General features: G+C 48.7%; 1 protein-coding gene across 1 annotated transcript in view; it reads right to left on the bottom strand.

The window, feature by feature from the left end:
- Positions 1-249: 249 nt before the first annotated feature.
- Positions 250-18,740, bottom strand: part of col28a2a (collagen, type XXVIII, alpha 2a) — a 193,380-nt gene continuing 174,889 nt past the window's right edge. Inside the window, exons 31-36 of the mRNA XM_038789427.1 lie at positions 13,690-13,726; positions 12,681-13,238; positions 11,422-11,672; positions 8,680-8,869; positions 7,699-7,875; positions 250-409 (exon numbers count right to left, since the gene is read on the bottom strand). Coding sequence (XP_038645355.1) covers positions 402-409; positions 7,699-7,875; positions 8,680-8,869; positions 11,422-11,672; positions 12,681-13,238; positions 13,690-13,726 — 1,221 coding nt within the window. The 3' untranslated portion in view covers positions 250-401. The remainder of the gene's footprint in view (positions 410-7,698; positions 7,876-8,679; positions 8,870-11,421; positions 11,673-12,680; positions 13,239-13,689; positions 13,727-18,740) is intronic.

The raw sequence follows: 18,740 nt of genomic DNA, 5'->3' as shown, positions 1-18,740 counted from the left end.
ATTCCATCTTCCCAGCTGTAACTACATAAATGCTCCTTCTCAGCAAATAGTCAAATTTATGTTTTTGGCATGGGATAGAACAAAAACTTCAAAGCAGGCAAACATATCTTTCCTAATCTTTTCTATATTCTTGATCTGCAATTATCGCGAGGAAAGTCTTTCAGACATGCTGTATAATACTTCTATCTTCCATTTCCCCCTGAGAATTGCATTTATATAGACAAATTAACAAAAAAAAGGGTAAGTATCTGTATTAACATCTTTATACAAATTGAATTTTATGAAGTTACCAAAATATTAAAATATTATTCATAATGTATCAAATGCACCAACAATTGATTTCTTTATGTTTCCAGTATCTCATTAGGATTCGCTGAAATATAATCTTCCTGGGATCCACATCAGGATTCTGTTGTTAAAAGAAAACAGATTTGCATTTGTACAGCGCTTTACACGGCCACTGGATACCTCCAAACATTTGAAGTGCAGTCATTGCTGTAATGTGGGAAATGCAGCAGGCAACACGCGCTCAGCAAACCCCCATAAATAGCTATGGTGATAATGCAATGATGCACTTTCCGAGACTTCATTAGTGACCAAAAGGGATTTAATGAGTGATCTTCAAGAGCAGCAGCATGTTTACAGCTAGCTCGAAACTACCTCTGCCTATTAGAACTCCTCCCCCTGAGGTTATTCCAAACTTGAATCCCGATTGGTCACCCAGGCCGGGTGTCCCTTACAACAATGTGTTGCCCTTAAAGGGACAGTCACCACAGATAATGATCAGATAATCCATTTTTATGATGTTGATTCACGTTCTAATATTGGTCAGGACACCATGACTAATTCCTCTGCTCTTCTTCAAAATAGTGCCATGAGATCTTTTACATCCACCTGAATAGGGAGATGAAGCCTCAGCACGGGTGCTACCAACTGAGCCACAACCATCCCTCCAAAGGGGCCAAAATTATTAAAGTGTAAACTATTTCATGTATAGTAATTTTTAATGCCTTGGGCGCGATTCTCCGAAATGGAGATAAAGTCCTGACGCCGGAGTGAAAACCGGAGTGTTTCACTCCGGCGTCAGAGGCAGCTCCCAGCCCCCTATTCTCCCACCCTCGGGGGGCTAGGAGCGGCGTTGCGTATTTTACACTGGGCCTTGGCACCGCATGAAAAGTGGCGCCGCGTAAATGAAGTCACCCTTGCATCCGCAGGTTGGCGCCAACCCGCGCATGCGCGGTTGCCGTCCTCCCCGAAGCCGCCCCGCAAGAAGATGGCGGATGGATCTTGCGGGGCGGCGGAGTAAAGGAGGTCCTCCTTTAGAGAGGTCGGCCCGCCGATCGGTGGGCCCCAATCGCGGGCCAGACCCCATTGGAGGCCCCCCGGTGTAGGAACCCCCCTCCCCCCACCCACAGCCCCCCCCCCCAGCGTTCCCGTGCAGTTCCCGCCGGCAGCGACCAGGTGTGGACGGCGCTGGCGAGAACCTGTCGTGTTTGGGCGGCCGCTCAGCCCATCCGGGCCGGAGAATCGCCGCTCGCCTTTTGCAAATGGCGAGCGACGATTCTCCGAGCGGCCAGCTGTGATTCTCGCCATGTTGGCTTGGGGGGGAGGGGGGTTGGGAGAATCGCGTGCGGGTGCGGGGTGGCATGGCGGGACTCGCTCGGCCCCCAGGCGATTCTTCCTCCCAGCTTTTTGGGGGGGGGGGGAGAATTCCGCCCCATAAAGCAAAACACTGGTAATCCCAAATGGCATCAAAACAGAATGTAATCCTTTTGGAACATTGAAACAGCATGGGGGTATCACTGTTCATGCCGAACTGTGCACATGCTTGGCCGCACAGCAACCTAGAAAGAACCATACAGGGTTTATTAAATTTTAAACACCTGCAGTGCGGCTGCACAAGAAGCAGTAAAGTTAAAGCACATGTTCCTTGGACAATAACAACATTTTACAGGGAGCATTATAGGTTACCTTCTAAAATAACTTAACCGTTATCTTTCCAAACAACATACATATATGGAAGCGTGAAAAGAAGAAATTCAATTTGGCCCCGCAAGTTCACTGCTTTTCAGGATTATGTACAATCTGTTTCATCGTGGGCTCCTTCACATTTTTATTTCAAAAAGACAGATAATAGCACTGTGATTGGAATGCTTTATTGAAGCTTCCAGTGCTCCCATCAACCGCTCAGAAATCAGTTCAGATAAAAGAAAGCTCAGTCTAGTCTGTCCCAACAAAATGACTTAGACTCAAACAGGGGAACGGCATCCAAATACAATAGACTCCATTTCACACAAGTGCCATCCTTGTAGCTTCTCTCATGAGACAGCTAAATTTAAGAGATCTGATAAAATATCACTGACTTGAGACATTAATGCGGTTCCTCTCTCACAAATGTTGCAAGAGTTTGCACGTTCTCCCTGGGTCTCTGTGGGTTTCCTCCGGGTGCTCCAGTTTCCTCCCACAGTCCAAAGATATGCAGGTTGGGTGGATTGGCCATGCTAAAATTGCCTCTTAGTGTTCAAAGATGTGAGGGTTAGGTGGGGTTATGGGGATAGGGCAGGGGAGTGGGTCTAGGGAGGTTGCTCTTCAGAGGGTTGGTGCAGACTGGATGGGCCGAATGGCCTCCTTCTGCACTGTAGGGATTCGATGATCTGTTGAGTATTTCCATCATTTTCTTCTTTTAATTTCAGGTGAACAGCATCCACTGTATTTTGCTTTTGACTAAATTTTGATTGCTTTTATCATATGGAAAACCAACAATTAGAATTGGGTTAAGAGTTAATAAACATATTTTGTATTGGAGCCTTACAGAAGAAGAGAAATGGGTGGGATTCTCCGTTACAGGACGCCTGGAATGCGTTCCCCGATGGGACAGGGAAATCAGGCTTCGGGAGAAAATAGGATCAGCGGCAGGCACCGATCCGAACACGATGCTCCGCCCCCATGCTGGCAGTGTGATCAAGGTTCAAGATGGCGGCCCGATAGCGAGGTTCCCTGGTAATTACTTGTATTCCATGCCATGCATAAATTTATATGGCGTGGAACAGTGAACTGTATCCCGCTTTACGGCCCAAGAGGATCGTAAAACTGGTGCAATTCAACTCCGGTGGGAGAACATAGGGCGGGATTCTCCGCTGCCCGACGCCAATATCGTAATCGCCGATTGAGTGGAGAATCCCTTCTGACGCCCAAACGAGGCTGGCACCAGTTTGACGCTGGTTTTCGAGTCTCCGCCCTCTCTGAAATGGCAATGGCGGGTCATCGGCCCTCCTGTGATGCTCCACACCGATGGGCCGAGTCCCCGACCGTGCAGTTGACATGTGGTCTGAGCAGTCGGAAACCCAGACTGGTGGCTGCGGACTGTGTCCAGCGCGGCCACAGTCGGCCGGGAGCTATGCTGCTGGCCGGGGGCCTTCCGCAAGGGCTGAGGGGACTGGAAGGGGTTGGTCAGGGGGGCCGTGTTTGTCGGGCTGGGTCCGCACACGGCCAGCGCCGTGTTCGGCGTGATCGCTGCAGATCGTCGCCATACGCATGCGGGACCATGGACCCAGCCATTCTCCAACTGGTTTTGGTGCGGGAGCTGGGGATTTTACCCAGCACCACTGCCAACCCCTCACTGGTCCCGAATCGGTGAGAGTTCAGCTCCGATTTTGACGTCGTAAAACACTCGCGAATTCTCCGTTTCAGCTGGCACACTTAGCTATTGAAACTGAGAATCTAGCTCAATGTCTCCCAAACGTAGAATCCAGCCCAAGATTTTTAATGCATCAGCCTGAGCTGGAGTCAAATCCAGGTTCCCAAGATGCTAACCCGCTGTGCCACACAGTTAGTTCCTCATCCGGCCCATTTAATCTCCTGACGCAAAGTATTTGCAAAATTACTCACTGAATTTTTTGTTGCAGGCGGGATCTCTGCCTCCTGGCCTAAAAGGTCTGAAGCCAGCCTGCCCCTATTGGCTGGCTTGCTGCACAGCCAATAGACAGCTGTTTGGTTGATGGGCACTTTCACCCCCATCGGGGAGGAAGACCCGACTCCAAGAGCTAATAGCCAATCACAGGTTAACAGCTTTCTTGGCCCAGCAGTGCCAACAGAAGCAGTGGCCACTACTGGGACTGCTTGCAGTTCCCTGTAGAGGAGACACCATGGAGCTTGGAGGAATACAAGTCCAGGGTTTCTCTGGCGAAAACTTACAGGCCACTGCAAGGGTCATGGGGATGGTTAGTGTGGACAAGGAATGGGGGAGGGGGAACACTGTAGGGAATACATTGGGGGGGGGGGGGTCATCTGATGGGCACAGGAGGCTCAAAAAGGAAGCAAGTCTCTTGCATGTCTAACAGTCTGCTGGGTTTCAACTGTTGGGCTGGATACTTGGTACCAGCTTCCCATGAAATCAGGAAAATCCCAGTGATGGCAGCAGGAAGCCCATAAGCAGCCATTAATTGGCCACTCAAGGGCCTCAATTGGCCCATGGGGGTGAGTGGGCTGCCTGATGTCTTCCCTGCCGCTAGTAAAATTGCAGCAGGTATAGGTAGGTGTCATTGCACCCAAGTTTAGTGCATCAGCTCCTCCAACTCTCCCCAAAAGGAATGGATAAAGTATATGTGGAGCAGATGCTTCCTCTTATGGGGCATTCTATAACGAGAGGTCATAGTCTTAGGATAAGAGGTAGCAAATTTAAGCAGAGTTGAGGAGAAACTACTTCTCCCAAAGGATTGTGAATCTGTGGAATTCACTACTCCAGAGTGTGGTAGATACTGGGACAGTGAGTAAATTTAAGGAGGAGTTAGACAGATTTTTAATTGATAATGGATTGAAGGGTTATGGAGAACGTGCAGGACGGTGGAGTTAAGGCCAGGATGAGATCAGCCATGATCGAATGGCGGAGCAGACTCGATGGGCCAAATGGTCAAATTCTGCTCCTATATCTTATGAGCTTATGAACCCTGCCTGCTATCCTGCCTAGGGAAGCTTCAAATTCTGCTCCATGCATTTGGCTGTGTCTTGGACACAATTGCTGGAATGTTTTGGAACTTTAGTGCAGATACTGGTGTGAGAGAAAATATTTACTTACGGTTTTTTGTTTTTCATTTGCCCACTTTGTTTTCTTTTCTGCCTTAGCTTCACTATTTTTTTCTGCCCTTTTGTCACACAATGCCATCTATTTTTCTCCCCATTTCCATTAGACCTTTTCTTTTTTGTAACTTGCTCAATCTCTTTGAAGTTCCATGGAACCACTCCATCCAATCCTATTTGATACTCAGTTCCCTTACACACTGTCTAGCCTGATCAATGGCCTGCACATACATGGAAAACATTATGTCACCGAGAACTGATGTACAAACAACAGTGTGTGGAGCTAAAAATATTTTTTTATTTCTAAGAAAAAGGTTTCTTAAAAAATAAATACACGTGTTCTTATAAATATAGAATTGAAAACAAAGAGGCAATATATTAGGGAATGATGAATTATTATTGGCCAACCTAATGCACAGGCTAACATTACTAGAAATGTTTCCCAAACCATTCAGTCGTGTTGTACATCCTCTACTTACATCAAATATATTGCTACACAGTGCTTTGACAGCACTTCAATGGCACAAATTCTAAAAAATAGAATCTCATTAAACTAGCACTGATTTCTATCTGCCTATAGTTATAATTTAAGTATCGAAACGTATGGTAGGAACACAGGAGCAGGAATCAGTCATTTGGCTTCTTGAGCCTCCTCTGCCATTTAACTAGCTCATGGCTGATCTTCTACTTCACCACCATCTTCCTGCACTTTTCCTGTATTCCTTCACACTATTGGTATCTAGAAATCTATCAAAACCCGCTTTGAACATAATCAATGACTGAGCCTCCACAGCTTTCTGGGGTAGAGAATTCCAAAGATTCACCACCCTCTGATTGAAGATTTTGTATGTCAGGCTAATTTTCATTATCTGCATAATTTGAATTTTGTAACTTTATTCCTAATGTTATTTGCATTAAGCCCATAAGTAGAAATAGGCAATTCAAACCCATCAAGCTTGTTCTGCTATTCAGTGAGATCATGACTGATCTGAATGTATAATCCTCAACTCCACATGGGGAGGCAGTGGCGTAGTGGTATTGTCACTGGACTAGTGATCCAGAGGCCCAGGGTAAAGTCCAATGGCGACCATTGTCAATTGTTGTAAAAACCCATCTGGTTCATTAATGTCCTTTAGGGAGCCTGGCCTACATGTGACTCCAGACCCACAGCAATGTTGTTGACTCTTAAATGCCCACAAATGCTGGCCTAGCAGCAGCGTCCACTTCCATGAACGAATAAAGAAAAAACATATTCCCGCCGTATCCCTATAATTCTTGATTCCTTTACTGATTAAATATCTGTCTATCTCAGCAAATTTTTGTGAGTCATGAATTATTTTCATAAAGATCTAGCATCGTTGATCAAACGTCTTTTCTGCTAAACACCTTTCCCAGTGCACTCCAGACAATGCTGTCCTCATTCCTTTTTTAAAAAATTTAGAGTACCCAATTCATTTCTTTCAATTAAGGGGCAATTTAGCGTGGCCAATCCACCTAACCTGCACATCTTTGGGTTGTGGGGTGAAACCCACGCAAACATGGGGACAATGTGCAAACTCCACACGGACAGTGACCCAGAGCCGGGATCGAACCTGGGACCTCGCGCCATGAGGCAGCAGTGCTAACTACTGCGCCACCGTGCTGCCAGCTATCCTTATTCCTTTGGGATTACCCTTATAAATATACATAGAAAATAGAAGCAGGAGGAGGTCATTCAGCCTTCAAGCCTGCTCATTATGATCATGGCTGATCATCAAATTCAATAACCCTGATCCCGCCTTGCCCCCATATATCTTCATTCCTTTAGCCCCAAGCGGTATGCCGAATTCCTTCCTGAAATTACACATTTTGGCCTAAATTACTTTCTATGGTAGTGAATTACACAGATTTACCAATCTCTGGGTGAAGAAAATCCTCCTCCCCTCAGTCCTAAAAGGATTACTCCTTATCCTCAAATTATGACCTCAAAACATTCCCCCCCGTGTCTGCGTGGGTTTCGTCTGGGTGCTCCGGTTTTCTCCCACAGTCCAAAGATGTGCAGGCTAGGTGAATTGGCTATGATAAATTAGCCCTAGGTGGAGTTATGGGGATAGTGTGGGGTTTGGGCCTAGTAAGGGCGCTGTTTCAGAGGGCCAGTGCAGACTCAATGGGCCAAATGCCCTCCTTCTGCACTGTAGGGTTCTATTATTTCTATGACCCCAGGCTGGCACCAGATGGCACTGGCAGGGTTCCCAGATGCCATCTTGCCCAAATGCCAACTACCAGAGGGCCCCCCATCCCCTTGGAGACTCCCCCCTAGTGCTATCCCACCTGCTCCCTGTTTGTGAGGACAAGTACTGAACAGCGTTTGCCTAAGGTCTCGAGGCAAAGGGGTTAGATGCCAAATCCTCGGGTAGATCAGGCGAGCGCATGTTAGAGTGAGATTAGCTGTTCCCTCTATTATGCAGTTTTTCCAAATACTGATCGTGCCCACAATTGCCGGGATCCAGCTCGCGACCTCTCACGAGATCCCGTTCGATCTTGCAAGGCGTGGCGAGCCAGGTAAATTCCGGAGGACGCCTCTCCTGGCATCTACCAGCCATGTCGCGTCCCGAAATGTAATTTAAAGATTAAAGATCATACCTGCACTGGAAATTACACAGGTCTTCCTGCACTTGTCTTCAGTGTCAAAGCGATTAGCATTTCCTCTGCAGCCACCATACCAAAATTGTGCACAAGCATTTGCTTGTTTGTCATAATACCATTTAATTATATAATCACGGCATGTCCCTTGGTCTAAACGCAGTTGACAGAGAGGGTCTAGAAAAAATGGAATTAACATATTTGCATCATAAGTTGAAAAGTAGGTCGGCTTTAAGAATTCATTGACCAAAATAATTGAAATCTGCATTATATTGAAATATAATTTGGCAATGAAAATTTATTGTAGATTTTATATTTGGAATCACAGGCTGGGTTTTTCCGGCCCTTCCTGCCAGCAGGATTGGAAGATCCCACTTCCGGCCAATGGCGAGGTGCCTCTGCAGCTGGAAAACATGCAATGGCGGGGATGGAAAATCCGGCTCATAATGTTTCATAAAATTCAAATAAGTTAATTAGCATTAAGGGCACTATATAACTTTCCCATCTACTGTTAAAGATTGACTTGCCATAAAGGCCTCGCCACTTCCCAGAATTATATGAAGTGCAGTGACTTTTCTCAAGATAAAGTTGTTAGCATTTTATTTGTAGTATCACCCCCCAGGGTATTAGTCGAAGGAAAAAGTTATACGTTTCTCACACATTTTTCTGGTGTAGAAAAACTACCCCATCTTCACTGGGATAACAACGCCCAATCTCAAATATATCTTCAAATTGCAATACTCATCCAGACTTCTTTGTGCCATTTAACATCTTGTAAGTGAAGCTGAATGTTTACAATATTTTACTAAAGTTCTTTGACGCTATCCCAGTTTAATTAAACCAGTATCCTTCAATTATTCTAGTAATCAAATCTGAAATTCATACCCACTTCTTCTGCTGCATTCTAATGTACCGTGGTACTTGACCACTCTAGTTAACAGACTTAAATCATCATAATTTATGCACAAATTAAGATCTTACCCGAAACTGGAATTTGTAATGTTGAGGATACTGGCAATGTGGATTCTGTCACTGGCTTAACAGATTGTGAATGTAGATCTGGAACTTGTTTATTGATTGAAAGAGAGCTACTGCCCTTTGACTGAGATGATGAGGTTACAAGTTTTGTGTCTTCTTTCTTCCTATCATGTGCTTCTGGACTTTGGTTCACCTGCATGATATGAAACATCAACAACAGATTGTGTTTGTGAAGGAAATGACAGTGATGGTAGATAGGCAATGGCAAACATTCAAAGAGGCATGGGTGAACTGCCACAATTGTTCATTCCTGTCTTGCACAAAAATAAAACAGGAAAGGTGGCCAAACCAAGGCTTACAAGGAAAATTAAATAGTGGGCGGAATTCTCCCCAAACATTTCTAAGTGTGATCTCCAGCGGGAAACAAGTTGAGGTTCCCTCTGGGTGGGTTAGGTGCAATCCACAACGCAATCCAGCCACACTTACTGTGCCCCAAACTCTAAATGATATCAAGGTCCCCCATCCCCCCGGAGGATCACTGGCACTGGGGCTCTCTCAAAGGGTGTTCCTTCAGGCTCCGCCACTTCTACCTGGCATCAGGCACCCCCCTTAAAACAATCACCGGTATCAACGTCAGCAGCCCTCTGCCACACTGCCCCGCAGGTGAGCGACACTCCATTATGGGGTGCTCCTTAAGGCCACGCCCCCTTTCAGGTCCCTTCCCTTGGCAGTGCCCACCTCGTTTACGAGATTAATTCCTGGGATGGTGGGACTGACGTAAGAGGAGAGATTGAGTCAGTTAGGATTGTATTCGCTGGAGTCATAGGAACCTATAAAATTCCAACAGGACTAGACAGGGTCGATGCAGGAAGGATGTTCCTGATGGTAGGGTAGTCCAGAACCAAGGGTCACTGTCGGAGGTTACGGGGTAGACCATTTAAGACTCAGATGAGGAGAAATTTCTTCACCCAGAAAGTGGGGAGCCTGTTTAATTCTCTACCATAGAAAGTAGTTGAAGCCAAAACTTTTATGTTTTCAAGAAGGAGTTAGATATGCGTCCAGCGCCGGCCCTAGGGTTGCTGGCGCCCCGGGCAAGCTGAACTTCTGCGCTCTTGGGGGGGCGGGGCCGAGGGGGAGGCGGGGGGGGGGGGGGGGGGGGGGGGGGGGGGGGGGGGGGGGGGGGGCGAGGGGGAGGCGGGGGGGGGCGGGGCCGAGGGGGAGGCGGGGGGGGCGGGGCCGAGGGGGAGGCGGGGCCGAGGGGGGGGGACCCGAGGGGGGAGGCGGACCCGAGGGGGGAGCGGGGCGGGGGGGGGGGGGGGGTGGACCCGAGGGGGAGCGGGGGGGGGGGGGGCGGACCCGAGGGGGGAACGGGGGGGGGGCGGACCCGAGGGGGGAGCGGGGGGGGGGGGGCGGACCCGAGGGGGGAGCGGACCCGAGGGGGGAGCGGGGGGGGGCGGACCGAGGGCGGGGCGGACCGAGGGGGGCGGACCGAGGGCGGGGCGGGGAGGGCGGACCCGAGGAGGGGGCGGGGGGGACCGAGGGGGAGCGGACCGAGCGGGGGGGCCGCCGTGGGGGAGGGCGGCCACCGCGCATGCGCTGGTTGGCACCGGCCCAACTGCGCATGCGCGGGACCCGAGTCTGGCGCCCCCTAGCACATGGCGCCCCGGGCGACTGCCCGAGTTGCCGGTGCCTTGAGCCGGCCCTGTATGCGTCTTGGGACTGAAGGGATCAAAGGATGTTAGGGGTTGGGGGTTTGCGGGAAGCAGGAACGGGTTGCAGAGTTGGATGATCAGCCATGATCCTACTGAATGATGGAGTCAGCTCAAAATGCTGAATGGCCTCCTCTTGGCCGGGGTCCTCCGGGGCGGGGGGTCCCGGCGGGACGGAGTGGCGTGAACCACTCCGGCATCGGGCCTCCCAAAAGGTGCGGAATTCTCCGCACCTTTAGGTGCTAGGCCCACGCCAGAGTGGCTCCCGCTCCGCCAGCCGGCGCGAACGGCCTTTGGCGCCTCGCCAGCTGGGGCCGAAAGCCCTTCACCGGCTGGCGGAGGTCCGTGCATGCGCCGGTGTGTCAGTGGCTGCTGACATCATGCAGGTGCATGCGCAGGGGAGGGGGTCTCTTCCGCCCCCGCCATGGTGAAGGCCATGGCGGGCGGAAGAAAAAGTGTGCCCCCACGGCACAGGCCCGCCCGCCGATCGGTAGGCCCCGATTGCGGGCCAGGCCACAGTGGGGGCACCCCCCAGGGCCAGATCGCCCTGCGCCCCCCCAGGACCCCAGCGCCACCAATCCCACCGGCACCAGAGGTGGTTTAATCCACGCCGGCGGGAAAAGCATGTCAGCGGCGGGACTTCGGCCCATCGCGGGCCGGGAATCGCTGTGGGGGGCCTGCCGACTGGGGGGCCCGCCGACTGGTGTGGCGCAATTCCCGGGTTGCGGAGAATTCGGGACACGGCGGGGGTGGGACTGACGCCGGCCCCAGGCGAATTCTGCCCCTTGTTCCTATTTTCTATGTCTATGTTAAAACAAAATAAATCAAAATTATTATTGGTGATAATTCCACTAATCATTTTCAAAATCTTTTATCCTCAATCTCTGCTGACTTAAGTTTTTAGATTTGACTCAATACATTCAAAACATAGACAACTCCACTTTTGAAACAGAGGCATGCTGGCGAATAATGTACAACAATATGAACTACATTTTAATGCAGAATTGACAAGACCAATTGGTACCTGTTCACTGACCTTTGAACTTTTTCCTACAGTGATGGATCCAGATGGAGATGGCTTCACTTGTGCAGTTACTTTAATCTTTCCAGATACAATTGTTTGCCTAGGTTTCGCAGAACTTGATTCAATTTCGTTTCTGGTATGTGTAGAACTAGGAACTGAATATAATGGACTTCTGCTTGTTATTACTCCATTTCTAATTCGATTGTATATCAATGCACCATTTTCATCTTCACAGAACTGTCTGACCAATTTCAACTCCAGAGCTAAAAATGGGAGAAAAGAAAAACTATTATTTTTTTCTTGCAATTCACATTGCATTCTCCTTATTTCCATGAAAGCCACCTAACCCTGTAACAATCCCTTTCAGTCAGCACAGCCAGCTATAATCAGCAAGTGCCACAATACACGATGTCTAGGCAATTGGAGGATACACAATTATTGGGATAACTGCCCATTCAGTTTTCTGCTCTCTGAGGAGAAAAATAAACTTAGCAATTATCCCACCCATTATTAAGCTAACTCATTCAGTGAATTTTTAAAACTACCATTTTAATAACATTCAAAGCTTTGTGTAATAGTTATGAAAGGGTAAATATATTAACAGTTAATATATTTTTATAAATCTAACTGTTCTGTACTGTAAAATCATATACAGGACCTATAGAGAAGGAATGCTTTTCTTTTCTATGCTCCTTGCTGAGTACAAGCTCCCCTGCTAGGGGTGGGGTATCTCAATTACCCAGTGTATATAAGGTCAGCCAGTAAGGCACCAAGAACCCGGTAGGGGTCTACTGGATAGTCTATGTATTGTTTGTGTAAATTAAACATTGTTCTTATTTTACTCGGTATAGACTCTCCGTACCCTTATTAAATATATCATAATTTCTCCTCCTTGCTTTGCCCAACTTATCCCCCTCCAACGTGATTATTCTCAATAGTTGGAAGTGAAGATCATGCAATCTTTTTACCTTTCTACAGATACCACTCCATGGTTGAGCATTAGGAGATGTTTTCAAGTGATCTAAAAGGTACCTAAATTTTGTAAATGCAAAGTCCTGACTTGGCAAAGATGAGCAAAATGATGCCCTATAATAACTATTACAATGGAGACTGAAGTTGAAGCTTGATCTCCAGTTTGGAGATCTAATACTAGTATGATTAATGCTGAATTTTATAGCTAAGCAGTAATTGTAACATAGTAAAATTTTGTCCTCAACGCCCTTATAGTTGGAAAAAACATCAAGTGATGATCCAACAGACATGACGCTAACCTGCAAGAGTGTTGAAATCATCAATGAGGTACATGTGCTCAGCATCTGGATCTGAAGCAATTAGGTTCAGTTCACGTAAGAATTCAGCTTGAGTTGGGTCTGTGGTATTTACAATACCAATTGCAAACATTTCAATGTTTGCAGCATGAGCCTCGCGCACAGCAACATCCAGTTTAACAGTCTCCCTTCTGTCTGCCTGTCCATCTGTTAATACTATAGCAACTTTCTTCACACCAGGCCGAGCTCCATAGAATCCCTCCTGTGTTGCTTTGCGGATGGCGGTTCCTGTGTGCGTGCCTTCTCCCATGTACAACATTTTCCTAATTGCCTGTTTGACATCTTGTTGTGTCAAGTATCGACTGAGACCAAATTCTAATCGTACTTCCAAGCTGTACAGGACAAGACCAATTCGGGTGGCATTTCTACCAACCGTCACTTTGTCAACGAGTGCAGTGACAAAATCTTTTATAATTTCGAAGTTATCAGGTCCCACGCTCTCTGAGCTATCAATCACAAAGACAAGTTCCATTGGCCTTTCTTTACATTTAATTCCACAACCTGTTAAGAAAAATAATTGAAATAGTACATTAATTAAATAGTATCTATTCATGTTTAAATACCATCAGTATATCAAAATGTATATTTACAATATTAAAGAAGTAAACTACATTTTTTGATAATTTAAGTGGTGCACTAGAAATAACAGATTAATGTTTGCACTGAACAACTCCCGTGCGAACTTTGTCATTGTTGAAAGAAATGTAACAATTTGAATTGTAAAATTGACAATGCATTGAATTTATTTATCATTATAACAGTTAAAAATATTTGAAGGAACACAAAAAATGTTTTTTTTTAATGTATTCTCCTTCCAGATTTGAATATTTAGGCAGTGAAATCTGGATCAAAATTTTTCTTCATTACATGATTTTACCAGCTATACAGTCTTAGGATAGATAGCACTGTGATAACAAAATGATTAGTTTACAATAGATAACAAATAACTCACCACAAATTTCTTTTATCATTCTGATGATGTCCTCCCTCTAATTATGTATATAAATTCAAAATGAAAATAGTTAATATATTTGCATTAATTTTTTTTCTTAAAACCAGGCATGCATATTTGTCATAGAACATAGAACAGTACAGCACAGAACAGGCCCTTCGGCCCTCGATGTTGTGCCGAGCAATGATCACCCTACTCAAACCCACGTATCCACCCTATACCCGTAACCCAACAACCCCCCCCCCCTTAACCTTACTTTTAGGACACTACGGGCAATTTAGCATGGCCAATCCACCTAACCCGCACATCTTTGGACTGTGGGAGGAAACCGGAGCACCCGGAGGAAACCCACGCACACACGGGGAGGACGTGCAGACTCCGCACAGACAGTGACCCAGCCGGGAACCGAACCTGGGACCCTGGAGCTGTGAAGCATTTATGCTAACCACCATGCTACCGTGCTGCCCTATATATGTCATGAACAGAACATTTCTCGAGAGATGATTTGTCAGCAAAAATCTCATTAACAAGTTACAAGAAGTAAAAATATTCACAAGCCACACTACCACCCACACTAGCACAGGCCTCAATCTCGCTGATACCTAATAAAGATAAAGACCCAACGGAATGGGGGTCATACAGACCCATCTCACTGCTGAACGCAGATACCAAAATACTGGCCAAGATTCTAGCCAAAAGGCCAGAAGACTGCGTGCCAGACGTGGTCGCAGAGGACCAGACGGGCTTCGTCAAAGGTAGACAGCTTACCTCCAACATCAGGCACCGGCTGAACGTGATAATGACCCCCTCCGGGGAGCGAACACCGGAGGTGATCGTCGCCCTAGACGCAGAAAAGGCCTTCGACAGAGTCGAATGGAAATACCTCATAGAGGTACTGGTGCGGTTCGGGCTTGGAACAGGATTCATCTCCTGGGTAAAACCCCTATACAACGTTCCCATGGCGAGCGTACGGACAAACAACACCAAATCCCAATACATCCAGCTGCAAAGGGGCACCAGACAAGGATGCCCACTGTCCCCGCTGCTGTTCGTCCTAGCGATCGAGCCACTAGCAATTGCGCTGAGTGCGGCAAAAGGCTGGAGGGGGATCCAAAGGGGCGGCAGAGAGCACAGAGTCTCACTCTATGCAGATGACCTGCTCCTCTACATTTCGGACCCACAGAGCAGCATGGACGGAATCATCGCGCTCCTGAAAGAGTTTGGTGCCTTCTCGGGCTACAAACTCAACATGAGCAAAAGCGCGACCTTCCCAGTACACCCACAAGCAGCACTAACGGGATTTCTGTTTAAACAAGCCCGACTCAAATTCCGCTACCTGGGGATCCAAATAGTCCATGGCTGGAAAGGGATCCATAAATGGAACCTCACCAGTCTGACAGAGGAAGTAAAAAAGGACCTGCAAAGATGGAACACACTCTCACACTCCCTCGCGGGGAGAGTCCAGACGATCAAAATGAACGTGCTGCCCAGGTACCTCTTCCTATTCAGATCCATCGTGATCTACATTCCCAAGGCCTTTTTCAAAGCATTAGACAAACTAATCATGCCGTTCGAATGGAAGGGGGGGGGTTGGGAAGAATGGTAGGATCCCAAAGAAGGTCTTACAAAAAACAAAACCTACAATTTTACCACTGGGCGGCGACGGCCAGCGAATAAGGGGATGGATCAGGGAGCCAGAAGCCGAGTAGGTGCGCGCGGAAGAGGCCTCCTGTAAGGGGACCTCCCTCAGGGCCCTCGCCATAGCGGCACTTACATCCCCACCCAAAAAACACTCCAGCAGCCCGGAGGTGATAGCCACTCTCCAGTCCTGGAATGAACTACGGCACCAATTTGGCATAACCAAAATGTCGGACAAAGCTCCCATCTGCAACAACCATAGGCTCACACCAGTACTGACTGACGCCACCTTCAAAAGGTGGAGGCAGGACGGGGGGACACTGACCTATACACCGATGGCAGGGTCGCAACACTGGACGAACTGACAGAAATTCCAGCTAGCCAGGGGGAATGAGCTAAGATATCTGCAGCTCAGAAACTTCCTACGAAAGAAGACAATGACTTACCCACAACCACCACGACAGACATTACTGGAAGAGTTACTGGCGCAAACATATTAGAGAGAGGAAACTGTAGCGACCTGTACGACCGACGGTAGAAGGGGTCAACACCGTACTGGACGCAACAAGATTGAAATGGGAGGAGGACCTGGGGATCGAAATAGGGTGGGCACTCTGGAGCGAAGCACTGCATAGGGTCAACTCCACCTCCACCTGCGCAAGGCTCAGCCTGACGCAGCTAAAAGTGGTACATAGAGCCCACTTAATAAGAACTCGTAAGGGTAGGTTCTTCCCAGAGGTGGAGGATAGATGTGAACGGTGCCAAGGAGGCCCGGCCAACCATCCCCACATGTTCTGGTCTTGCCCCAGGCTTGTGGAGTACTGGACTGCCTTCTTCGAGGCAATGTCCAAAGTGGTGGGGGTGAGGGTGGAGCCATGCCCGAAAGTGCCGGTCTTCGGGGTTTCAGACGCCCTTGCCTTTGCCTCCCTGATCGCCCGCCGTAGAATCCTGTTGGCCAGCAGCATCACCCAAAGCTGCAGACTGGCTGTCCGACCTCTCGGAATCTCTCCAAATGGAGAAAATCAAATTCGCCATCCGAGGGTCAGACGACGGCTTCCACAGAACGTGGGAGCCATTCACCCAATTGTTCCGGGACCTGTTTGTGGCCAACGAACAAGCAGAAGAATAGCGAGGTAGCCAGGAACCAGGGGAAACAGCCAAAGCATGAGAGGGAGAGATAGACCGGGAGAAGGGGGGTGGGCAGCTAATCTATGAGGAAGGAAAGGCGAACCACAAGGGGGGGGATGGGCGGGGAGGAGGGAAGAGTCAGGGAACAACAGAGGAGAGCCAGGGAGGTACGTGCAGGGAAACGTTAACTAATTTGACATCCACAGGAACAGAGAAAAAGGAGAATACAGGCGGAGGACAGGAGGGCCGGCTGAAGCGGTAGTGTGCACAAGAAGACAAAAGCGGCAAAATCTGCCCGGGAGAAGCAAGGAGCAACACCGGCACCAGACCATTCGAGGATTGCCCTCCGGAATTGGCTCTCTGGCACAAACAGATGCCTACTATATATTATCCTGTGCACATTACGGCAAATATACTTGTGGTGAATATAGGGTCCTGCCCGACCCCTGCGCGCAACTCTTATTAGGCCTGGATTTCCAGTGCAACCTCAAGAGCCTCACCCTCAGCTTCGGCGGGCTCCTGCCCCCACTCACTATCTGCAGCCTAGCCACGCTGCGCATCTCCCCCCCTCCTCTCTTCGCCAATCTCACTCCAGATTGCAAACCAGTAGCTACTAGCAGCAGGCGATACAACCTACAGGATAGGGTCTTTATCCGATCGGAGGTCCGAAGGCTGCTCAGTGAGGGGATCATAGAGGCCAATAATAGTCCCTGGAGAGCTCAGGTGGTGGTCGTCAAGACCGGGGAAAAATTTTGCATGGTCGCCGACTATAGCCAGACCATAAATCGCTTTACGCTCCTAGACGCGTATCCCCTCCCCAGAATTGCAGACATGGTTAATCAGATCGCCCAATATCGGCTATTTTCCACGGTGGATCTGAAGTCTGCATACCACCAGCTCCCAATCTGCCCGGAGGACCGCCACTACACGGCGTTCGAGGCCGATGGCCGCCTCTTCCATTTCCTCCGGGTTCCCTTCGGCGTCACTAACGGGTTTTCGGTGTTCCAACGAGCAATGGACCGAATGGTAGACCAGTACGGGCTGCGGGCCACATTTCCGTATCTGGACAGTGTTACCATCTGCGGCTATGACCAGCAGGACCACGACGCCAACCTCCACCGTTTTCTCCAAAATGCACAGAAATTAAATCTCACTTATAACAAGGAGAAATGCGTTTTCCGCACAAACAGACTGGCCATCCTCGGCTACGTCGTGGAGAACGGAGTCCTGGGCCCAGACCCGGACCGCATGCGCCCCCTCTTAGAACTCCCCCTCCCTCAGTGCCCCAAGGCCCTCAAACGGTGCTTGGAGTTCTTCTCATACTACGCCCAGTGGGTCCCTCAATATGCAGACAAAGCCTGGCCACTCTTTAAGGCCACACGATTTCCCCTGTCAGCTGAGGCGCGCCATACCTTCAGCTGCATCAAGGAGGACATCGCCAAAGCAGCCATGCGGGCAGTGGATGAATCCTCTCCCTTTCAGGTTGAGAGCGACGCCTCAGAGGTAGCTCTAGCAGCCACTTTAAATCAGGCAGGGAGGCCCGTTGCATTTTTCTTCCGTACCCTATCCGCTTCAGAACTCCGACACTCCTCAGTCGAGAAAGAAGCACAAGCCATCGTGGAGGCTGTTCGTCACTGGAGGCACTACCTCACAGGTAGGAGTTTCACCCTCATCACCGACCAACGATCGGTTGCCTTTATGTTTGACAACTCGCAAAGGGGCAAAATAAAAAATGATAAAATCCTTCGGTGGAGGATTAAACTCTCCACCTATAGTTAAGATATTAAATATCGACCGGGGAAGCTCAACGAGCCCTCGGATGCCCTATCCCGCGGGACATGAGCCAGCGCGCAGATCAGCCGTCTGAAAGCCATCCACGTAGACCTCTGCCATCCAGGGGTCACCCGGCTCGCCCACAACATCAGAGCCCGAAACCTGCCTTTCTCCAACGAGGAGGTAAAAGCGGTCACCAGGGACTGTCCGATCTGTGCAGAGTGCAAACCGCACTTCTATAGACCAGACAGGGCCCACCTGGTCAAGGCTTCTAGGCCCTTTGAACGACTTGCGATCGAATTCAAAGGGCCACTCCCCTCCACTAACAAAAACATTTATTTCCTCAACATCATCGACGAGTTCTCCCGATTCCCTTTTGCCATTCCATGCCCTGATATGACCTCCCACACAGTCATTAGGGCCCTGCATAGTGTCTTCACCCTGTTCGGTTTCCCCAGCTACGTGCACAGCGTCCGGGGTTCTTCCTTTATGAGCGACGAGCTGTGTCAGTA

The sequence above is a fragment of the Scyliorhinus canicula genome, chromosome 2 (genome assembly GCF_902713615.1).
Source record: "Scyliorhinus canicula chromosome 2, sScyCan1.1, whole genome shotgun sequence".
Taxonomy (NCBI): Eukaryota; Metazoa; Chordata; class Chondrichthyes; order Carcharhiniformes; family Scyliorhinidae; genus Scyliorhinus; species Scyliorhinus canicula.
The sequence above is the reverse complement of the archived record's forward strand: the minus strand, read 5'-3'. Positions and strand labels throughout refer to the sequence as shown.